This window comes from Chrysochloris asiatica, unplaced genomic scaffold (genome assembly GCF_000296735.1).
Source record: "Chrysochloris asiatica unplaced genomic scaffold, ChrAsi1.0 scaffold00055, whole genome shotgun sequence".
Lineage (NCBI taxonomy): Eukaryota > Metazoa > Chordata > Mammalia > Afrosoricida > Chrysochloridae > Chrysochloris > Chrysochloris asiatica.
The window spans coordinates 18,075,175-18,085,178 of record NW_006408573.1 but is presented as its reverse complement, the minus strand read 5'-3'; the positions used below and the strand labels follow the sequence as shown (position 1 = coordinate 18,085,178).

The 10,004-nt window shown below is 51.0% G+C and overlaps 1 protein-coding gene across 1 annotated transcript in view; it reads right to left on the bottom strand.

Annotated features, from left to right (window-relative positions):
• CES2 (carboxylesterase 2) overlaps positions 1–8,673 on the bottom strand; it is a 26,031-nt gene extending 17,358 nt beyond the window's left edge. Inside the window, exons 1-11 of the mRNA XM_006863638.1 lie at positions 8,610–8,673; positions 5,713–5,917; positions 4,732–4,873; positions 3,994–4,127; positions 3,655–3,913; positions 3,122–3,220; positions 2,691–2,831; positions 2,111–2,255; positions 1,622–1,759; positions 1,047–1,119; positions 427–609 (exon numbers count right to left, since the gene is read on the bottom strand). Coding sequence (XP_006863700.1) covers positions 427–609; positions 1,047–1,119; positions 1,622–1,759; positions 2,111–2,255; positions 2,691–2,831; positions 3,122–3,220; positions 3,655–3,913; positions 3,994–4,127; positions 4,732–4,873; positions 5,713–5,917; positions 8,610–8,673 — 1,583 coding nt within the window. The remainder of the gene's footprint in view (positions 1–426; positions 610–1,046; positions 1,120–1,621; positions 1,760–2,110; positions 2,256–2,690; positions 2,832–3,121; positions 3,221–3,654; positions 3,914–3,993; positions 4,128–4,731; positions 4,874–5,712; positions 5,918–8,609) is intronic.
• Between the last annotated feature and the right edge of the window lie 1,331 nt (positions 8,674–10,004).

Sequence of the window (10,004 nt, the reverse complement as noted above, 5' to 3'; positions counted from 1 at the left end):
CTTTTATAGTCTCAGTAGTTGATGTCTCGGGATCTCAGAGCCCCAAGGATTCCTATTATCCCCTTTCTTACTGACCTCTTAAGAGATGAGATGATGTGTGCTCATTGAGTGGTGGATTTGCTTAGAGCTTTTGACACCCTAGTTTGGGAAACATTTCCAGAAGCATCTGCTCTGAAGACACAAGAAGGCTTGGTGGCTTACATGAGAGAAGATGAAGGGGAGGGTGGAGGTGAGGAAGGCAGGACAGAGCCCAAGGATTGGTGGGGTTTAGGGGAGAGTTTCCAGGGCAGGTTTGGTGACTAGCTGTATACTATAGCTTCTTCATAAATGTTTGCCAAGCAGATGGGTTGAAGGACGAAAGAATGACCATGTGGAGAAGGAATGAACTCGTGGTTCCTTGCGAGGTGGGTGATCCCTTAGACCCACCGCTCTGCATGCTCCTCCTTGGCCTCTGTTAGTGCCTGGAGCTTCTGGGGCAGGGTCTTTGTCCAAAACTGGAGCCTGTGGGCCTTCAGGGCCTGACCCACCTCAGGCTTCGTATTCAGTTGGAGATACTGATTCTCCTGGTCGAACATTGGCCAGTGGGGCAGACCTTCGCCATTGGGATTCCTGTAGACCAATGGGACAGTGTAAGAGTCACCATGAGCCCTGCTGAGACTAGCCCAACTCCCTGACTAGGGTCAGTCAGCAAGGTGACCAATAAGCCAGGTGGCCTTAAGGAATGAGAAAGAAGGTTTTCAGATGGAGGATAGAAACCATCTCCACTAGGTTATCATGGCTCGAGGGGCAGGTAACCTGGCCTCTTTGTCCCTCCCTTTCACAGAGAGGTTCTAGCTGTAACACAGCTCTGTCACTCACCATCCAGGGCATTGGGAGACGGGACAAGTACCCAGTACCATACTGACCCATCCTACCCTTCCCTGTAGGTCCTCACGTTGGGGAAGGAGCTGCCATGCATTTAGGACACATGACGTCACAACAGATAAGAGGAGCCCTGGATGGGTAAAAGCCCCGATGAAGGTGGAAGTTGGGGTGCATCATCTCACCCATTTCGGGCAAAGTTAGTCCAGTACTTCATCACCTTCCTGCTCAGCAACTCCTCCTCCTCAGTGATTTCAACTGCAGAGAGGACAAAGGTCCAGGTCAGGGTCAACCCCAGTTTAGCTGTCAGGTAGTACCTGTGGAACACCCCACCACACTCGCTAGACCAGGTGTAGCTTCCCCCTGGGTCCTGGGGGATGCTTTCTGCCTGCTCCCCTCAGCCCTGGAGCCAGGGCCTCCTCTTGTCTGAAGTGCCTAAATTTAGCTCAGCTCAGGCTGACCCACCACTGGGCTCATTCCTGGCCTAGAAGGTCCTTCTCATTTAAAACACAAAGATGCCTTTGAAATCCCATGGCTGCACCCACACAGAAGCCCATCTTGGGGTGAGGAGACTGGAGGGAGCATGGCTCGGCTTTTCTAGCTGTAAGACCTTGAACAATAAATCCTGTCCTCTCTCTGAGCCTCAGTATCCTCATCTGTACAGTGAAGGCAATCACCTCTCAGTGGCCCAATCAGGGTTGTATCCTACCTCTTGGGGAATGTGGAGCTTCCAGGGACCCCCCCACCCGAGAAGACTCACTGTATTCTCTCCACGAGAAGGCTCCGAAGACAAAGAGAATCTCATCACCATGGTCGGCTTTCACATAGGGTGGTTTGATGTCCTTTAAGAAACTGGGTCGATGCTGGAACTCATAGAAGTAGACAGGGCTATGGGTACCTGGGGATAGGGTGGGCAGACAGTGAGGTAGCAGCGCCTCACCTACACTGTTCCTACGTCACCCAGGGTGTCACAGTAACCACCTAGGAGACACCTAAGTTCAAGGCTGGCTGGCATCTGGACAGTGGTGTAGGGGACCTCAGGCTGGAGCAGGAGTAGTGGCAAAGGCCTAAGTTGAAATCCTGATCTTGGAAATTCTTAATTGTATGGTCTTGGGCAAGTCACTGAAATCAATGAACTTCCTCCTCTACAAAATATGGAGAAGGTCTGTCTCTTAAACTAGACCTTCCCTCGGACCCATAGCTCTGAGCTGCCGCTTCTCATCTGGCCCTTAGTTACACATGTACTCACGCTGAAAATTTGCTACTTGGAGGGCAGGAATCACGAACATGGTGTCTCCCATCATTTCATGGAACTGGGCTCGAAGGGTCTGGGGGTCACTGCTATTCCCCATGTACTCCTCTACCAACAGGTCACCAAACTCAGGAGGCATCATCTATCCCAGGTAGACCAGGAAGAGTCAGGTTAGGTCGGCTGCCGGGGCAGGGAGGCAGCAGTGACAGGGTAAGGAGAAGGGTCCTGAGATGGACAGGGAATGGGAAAGGGGTCCAACTCTGCAGTGACATCATGCACGAACACGTAATATATTCTTGGCGGATGCATCATGGGCATGATGTGGGGGGTGGGGAGGCAGTTATTCTCCGGTATCAGGACAGGAGTGGAGGAGCCCCTTACCATCGATTCTGACATTTTATGCATGGCAGTCCTTACGGTCTCTACGTCATCTTGCTCCTGAATGTCAGAGAATCCCATACCCTGGAGTTGGGGAGAGTGTTGAGTTGGAGCTGGGATAGACTTGGAGCTACTAACCTCTGAGGCCACCCCACTAGATGAGCTCTTCTGGCATTTGGGCACTGGGGACTGGCCTCACCGTTGGAACAAACCAGCTATATTCATCATTGTTGACACCGATGATGCTGGGCACAGGTTGAAAGTCATCAGAGGCCAGCAACTCCTGGGGGTGCCTGGGCAGGAAGACCCCGTCCACCACACCTGGGGTGAGCTTAAAGGGCTGAGGAGCATGTGCAAAGTCAGGGAGGAAGGCTCAATGCTTAGAAAAGGCCTGGAACAGTTTCTGATGCCTGTCAGTGCCTCTCACCCCATTCTGCCTCCTCCCAGGATGCTTACACCCACCCCAGGTAATCCGATGCCCCTCTTAGCTTGGCCTTGTCTAAGGCTGTCATCTACAACTACGAGTCCATCACAGGGAGATAATGTAATTTGCCTAGGGAGGTGAATGTGAACAGCACCCAGACCTGCTCCACACCTTACCTCCACCACACCTGACCTCTCTAGCCCTACCTTGTTGATGGCTAGAATCTCCTCCTCACTCTTGCCCCGCAGACAGTCCACCAGGGCCTCTGAGTCCACCTGCCCACAGGCCGATAGGTTGGCCACCATCTGTAAAGGGACGAGACAGCGACTGATTTGTCTTTCCAAGATGAGGAAGGAGATCTGCCCAAGGCCCCTATTGGGAGCAGATGTACTCCAAATCTCTAAGGGTATGTTGTGTGGGCTCCTTCAGTTTCTAACTTGTTTCAATTTCCCCAAGAATCAGAGGGCTCAGCCAGAGGAGCCATCCACCTGCCTGGTCGACTCTACTCATGATGAGGACCCCAGGCTGGCAGCTCTCAGAGCAAAGTGAGACTCTGCAATGGCAAAGCCTATGGATTCTGCCCAAGTCCCTCAGCAGTCCCTGGACAGGTGACAGTTGTTGAGGCACTCATTGGCCTGGGGGTCCTCCTTATCCCCACTCCACAGACAGGATGATGGAGCTCTGGGAAGTAAGGGATAAGGCAGAGGGTCTGGGTTTCACATGACTGGGGCCCACTCACTGTGAAAATCACTTCAGCTGAGCTGGTGATGAGGCCAGGCAGCAAAGCCACACCACTCTCCATGATGGCCCCATGGAAGAGTCCTTGGGACATGGGGGACACGACATGAGAGGACACACTTGTGCCACCTGCAGACTCGCCAAAAATGGTGACACGGCCAGGGTTGCCTCCGAAGTGGGCGATATTCTGCTGGACCCAGCGCAGTGCAGCCACTTGGTCCAGGTAGCCCCAGTTGCCAGCTGCATGCTTGTCTCCAGTGCTGAGAGGTGACAGGGATGAGGATCACAGAACTGTCCTGGCTCTGCTCAGCCACATTGCCCAGCCCAGTCCCAGCCTCACCTGAAAAAGCCCAGGATACCCAGGCGGTACTGGATAGTGACTATCACAACATCCTCAAAGGCCGCCAGGACGGAGCCATCATACATGGAGGCCATGCCCATCACCAGCCCACCGCCATGGATCCATACCATCACCTGGGGAAATTAAAGCATAGGTGCTCTGTGGCTCGTACCCAACCCCAGGGCTACAACCTAGGCCAAACACTGCTTTGATTTTGTCCACCTGCCCACGTAGACAGAACTCCAGCAAGTGAGGGTGGTACCTTCAGACCAGAGTCAAGTGTGGCACAAGTTCTATCAGGAAGACCATGTGTCAATGTCTGCCCCCATTTCTCCCAGAACCTGTCTAAGTAGAAATGCAAAGGCGTATCTCCCTGACCATCTTATGCACATTCATCACAAGGGGCGCTACAGCTAGCCAATGGCTGGAGTCTCTGGTGGCCTCAACATGCAGTCCTGGGCACCTGATGAATCTTCTGGGCACAGGTTGGTTGGCTAAGTCCTGGGTTCACCCTACGCCATATCCTTTTCAGGAGGAGTTGGGGTTCTCTGACCACTATCCTGGGTAGGAAGTACTTTCTTGACCTGATGATCAGAGGTAGCTCCTTGGTGAAAGGCCTTCCAATAGGGTCCACGTTACAGTGAATCCAGTCTCATCTTAAGCTTTCTAATGTTCTTGCAGAAGAAGGGTCCTCCCATCTCCATCCACCCCTCCCAGTTGGTCTTAGTTGGTACTCACGGGCAAGTTGGAGCCCTCATGGGTGTGGGCAGGTGTATAAACATTGAGGTACAAGCAATCTTCAGATATGTGAGTAAAAGGCAGGGTCATATTCAACTGGATCTGAACCACAAATTTCATTGCAGCGATGTCCTGCAGACACCTGGTAGCCAGGGCAGACAGTCAGTTCCGGGGCTGTGCTCTGGACAGAATTAGCAGATGGGGTCCAGATGTGCTTCAACCACCAGCAGCCCCTCTCTCCTCTCCAATATCCTGCTCATACATGGGCCTTCCCACCTAGTTACAGGCACAGGCTCTGAAGGAGTCTGGACACCACTCCTCACAAGACTGGAAACTCTCGGGCGTCTCTGTGTTGACATTCCCCACTGTCCCCTGTACCCAGGTGGGCTTGGAGGGGCAAGTCCACATACATCTGCTGGATGAACAGATGCTCATTTCTCATGAGAAGGGCAGTGGGACATCCCCATCTAAGGGAGTCTCATTAGTCCCACAGTTTCTAGTTGCAAGGACACATATCAACGACTATATGCCTCTTGGCCAATGGCATCTGGCCCTATTGGTTGGCACAGTGACAGTGAGTGTCTCCAGGGAGCCATTTCTGCTGCTCTCTCTCCTCTGGGATCTGCAGTATTCACTGCTGGAGTCAGAAGCTCCTATAATGTTCAAGGAGCCAGTTTGAGCTTCTCTGGAGACTCCTCCCACTGGTGACAGAGTTCACTTAGCACAGCCAGATGCATGGGAGATATGTGTTCCTGCCACTACTCGAAGCACCTGGAACTAATTTCCTTCAAGTGCCAGCCAGGCCAGGAGCCAGAAGCTTATCCATGGAGTTAACACCCTCCAGGTTCTGGACTCTGAGCCAGAGGCCAATGACTCAGGAAGCTTATCAGGAGAGTGGGGGTGGCGGTGGAAGAGGGGTGGGAACCCACCAAACTGCTTGTAGGAGTTTAGATGAGAGGACAACTTCAGGGAAGAGCTTACATGACTGGGTAGGAAGTTGCATTCCTCACACCGCTCCATGGCTCTGGAGGCTGAGGGGGTGCAAACCGCAACGGCCCCAGGGGTGGCTTAGCAAAGGGAATTCCCAGGAAGGTGTGGACCCCCACTTCGGTACCCTTCACATGGACGAGGCTCCCCTGCACCTGCCCCGTGTGCGTGGTCCGGATGGGACTGGCAGAGTCCTGACCTGTGGGTAGAGAGATAGACATCAGGCTAGGGTCTGACCCATTAGCTGCCCTGCAAGACTCTTGGAACTGCTGGCCCCTTATCCACAGCTCAGCTCAAGAAACCCTGTACAGATTTCCTGCATGTACTACTGCCCCACTTCTAATCAATTTGTTTTCTCTGGGCCTGGTCCCCAGACTTTCCCACAAGGCTCAGTGAGGCTCCTAGGGGATCAGCTACATGACTCAGCCACAAGAGCTTCAAACAAATGGCTACGTACACTTGTCTTTTCAACCAAACTGTGTGCTGGGTCTTGGGAGGCAATAGTGAAACTGGGACTTGGACAACATGGTTCCTGTCCTCAGAGCACTCATTCCTGTCCTCAGGCATCTCAGGTAGAAAATCACATAAAGAAGGCATACTACAAACAAGGATGATATTGCTGAGGAGACCTCCAAAGGAGAAAACCCACTACAACTCCAGGGGAAACGAGGCATCCTGCCCAGCTCTGGGATCAGACCAGGTGGAAGGACTGAAAGTCACCCGACAGGACAGAGCCAATAGTCTTAATAGAGAAAGAGTTTCTAGAAATTAACAAGAAATGTCCCAGCCACCCATGAGACACAAACAAAGATTGAAAGAATATGTTCAATCAGAATAAGTAAGACAGATAATGGCTCCTGTGCAGATGAAAAGATGTTCGCCTCACTCATGCTAAGAGAAATGCACACTTAACAACAACAGTATAAGTTCTATCAGTAGGAGTGTGAGAAAGTCTCCTGCTGAGTTAAGTCCAGCACTGGGAAAGGGAGGAGGGGTGGCTCCCATTTAAGGAGCTCCTCTTAAGCTCTATACAGGGTCTCTATGAGTTGAATTGACTCAACAGCACTTAACAACAAAAGTGGTGCTGTAGTATCAGCACTGAACTGCGAACCACAAGGTCGACAGTTCAAACCCACCAGCTGCTCCTCGGAAACACTATCCAAGGTCGCTATGAGTAGGAATTGATTCGATGGCATTTAACAACAGTGGCACAATGGTTAAGCACTGGCTGCTAATGGAAGGTTTTGAGTTTGTGAATCTACTAGTCTGGGGGCAGGCAGGGATGGAGAAAGAGCTGACCATCTGCTTATGTAAAGACTACAATCTTGGAAACCCTGTTGTTGTTGTTGTTAAGTGTCACTGAGTCGATTCCAACCCATAGCGACCCTACATAGGGTTTTCGAGGAGTAGCTGGTAAGTTTGAACCGCCAACCTTGCAGTTCAAACGGCTTTGCAGTCTAACGCATTAACCCACAGCGCCACACTAGGACTTCAGCCCTATAGGACAGTTCTATTCCATCCTATAGGCTTGTATAAGTCAGAACCTACTGGACAGCAGTGGGCTGCGACCATTTCAGTGAAAATTAAGGGCACACCTTTGTTAAGTGCACTATGGGGCTATGTGTGAGGACCCTAGGGAGAAGCCAGTACTGGCTGAGACAGGAGAGGGTGGGTCCGAACACTTGTGCACTCTTCCACCCAGTTCAAGGCAAACTCCTTTTAAAGGAAGGTTGAATCGATTGTGCCTTGAGGTCCCCGTGGCCTCTGAGAGCCATTCAGCCATGAGTCAGGTGGAAGCCCATGAAGGTACGCTATGGAGGAGGGCTGAGTGTGGGCTCCAGTGAAAGGATCACATGCCAACGATGGATGGAGAAGTGGTGACTGCCCTGGACTTTTGCTAAGGTCTGAGAGATCCGGTCCTGGCAATCCTATGTCTTTAACTCTGCCCTGGAGTCCAGCCAGGAGATCTCCCCAGGCCCGTGTGAGAGGTGGGAAAAGGGACAATGCAGACAGCATCCCAGACCCACTCTAGGATCCTCTCTCCTAGATGACTCCGGCATTTCTCGCTGTTGAATTAGAATTAGCAGGCTTGGCTACTGCTAAGTGTTGTTCTTGCCAAAAGTTTGTCAGTTCGAAACCATTTAGCAGCTCTGAGGGAAGAAGACCTGACTAATCTGCTCATGTAAAGATTTGGTTAGTTGGTTGGTTATGTGCTGTGGAGTTGGTTCCAACTCATAGCGACCCTGTACAGGGTTTCCAAAGCTGTAAATCTTTACGGGAGCAGAAAGTCTCATCTTTCTTCCATGGAACGGCTGGTAGTTTTGCACTGCTGACCTTGATTGCAGCCTGATTTGTAACCACTACGCTACCCAAGGAAATCCTATGGGGCAGTTCTCGTCTGTCACCTGGGGTTGCTATGAATAGAAATCCTCTCCATGGTACCCAAAGACCGCCTTGGCTGAGATTCCTGGGAAGTAGGACTCAAGTGGTTTCAGGGGTGCCCCTCTGGTCAAGCACAGACAGGCTCAGAGAGGTAGTACAAGGGGGTTTCAAAAAGAGAGTGGAAAACTGGAATTAAAAAACAATGGACTATTTCCATGAACTTTTTAAAGTCCCCTCATATTGTTACTATTGTTATTACTGTTACCCTCCTGCAGAGCTGGATCCAGCTACAAACAGGAGGGAGATGTCCAGAAGTCACTCTAGCCGGAGATTGCCAACACACCTCATATAGGGCTCGCACCCTTACTGTTGTGTGGTCGCAGGTCATCCCACCCTCTCCCAGTCATTAGCACCAAGGGTTCCGACCCTTCCTCCTACAGCCTCAGGTTATGCCTCTGCACAATTCGGTGAATTGTGCCTGCCCTGACTGTGCCCCTGCGGAATCTCACCCCCAGTCAGGACAAGGAGAAGCAGGAGTCCGCAGATCACAGTGCACAGCTGCTCCAGACTCATGTTGCATACGTGTCTTCTTATCCACTGCCAGTTGGGTCGACTGCTTCCACCGAGACTGCCAGGACCAGTGGTGCAGCTGGCTGTGGGTACCTTGCTGGACTGGACAGGAAGGAGGCGGTACGGGAACCTGGGGTAGGTTACACTGATATGAAGTCAAGGCTGGGCAGGGAGCCAGGGCAGGCTGGCGGGGCTGTCAGAACCCGGAGGACTCTTTTGAAGGGACTGCTTGGCTTCTGAAGCCCCTCGGTGTGACCAGGAAGCCTCTCCTGAAACCTGGAGTCATTGCGTTCACTGCCCTATAGTCACAAGCCCCACGAAGATGTTAAGAGATCAAAGAAAGAGGGAGTCATAAACTGTGATTGGGAAACCCAGGAAGATTTTCCTGAAGAGGCACACAATCAAGATTTCCACAGATGGAGAAATGGGAGCGACCTCTGTTTGGGGTGGAGGGAAAGACAAGAGCCTTTGATGGGAGGTGTGGTGTCCTTCATCCTGAAAGCACTCCTAGTTTCATAGCGTTCTGGGTGTTCTCATCACAGCTTCTCATCCTCTTATTGTTACTTGTCTAAGGGTCTCCACGGACCCCATCTCTACTCAGTGATGTTGTTGTTAAGTTCCATTGAGTGGGTTCCGACTCACTGCGACCCTGTGCAGGGTTTCCTAGGAGTGGCTGGTAGGTTTGAATCTCCAACACTGAGATTCAAAAGACCTTGAGGTCCAGTGCATTATCCTGCCGCACACCAGGATTCCCTCTTTAAAAGTTTTGTTTGCCTTTTGAATTGTGAATTGGGTGAATGTTCACAGAGCAAATCGGTTTTCCATTCAACCATTCCTATTTTATTTCATATCATTGATTACAATCATCACAATGTAATCTGTTTGCATTCCTCTTTTCCCTGACCCTTCTGAGCTTTGTCTTTGGGCAAATGCTGTTTTTTCAATCTCAAATGAATGATCCATTCTAAGGAGTGTGTACCCCCCTAGTGTTATTATTGTTCACTTTATAGACCTATTGTTTGGCTGAAAATTGAGCTGCCTGGGGCGAGATTGGGGAGTGAGTTTATTTCCAGACCTGAAGGGTCACTGAGGGCCATAGTCTGGATGTCCCAACAGTCTCTATCCACCCCAGTAATGGCCCCTCCATTCATACACTGCAGCACGTGACTGCACTACTTATTTTTTTTTTTGACCAGCATATTAATTTTTGTTATGCAAATAGTATATATACCTGGTACGAATGGCAAAGCAAAGGATATACTTATATAAAAAATATTTTTTCCAGTTTAGCCCCACATTTATACTTTCCAGAGGTAATGACCTCCATTGTTTTT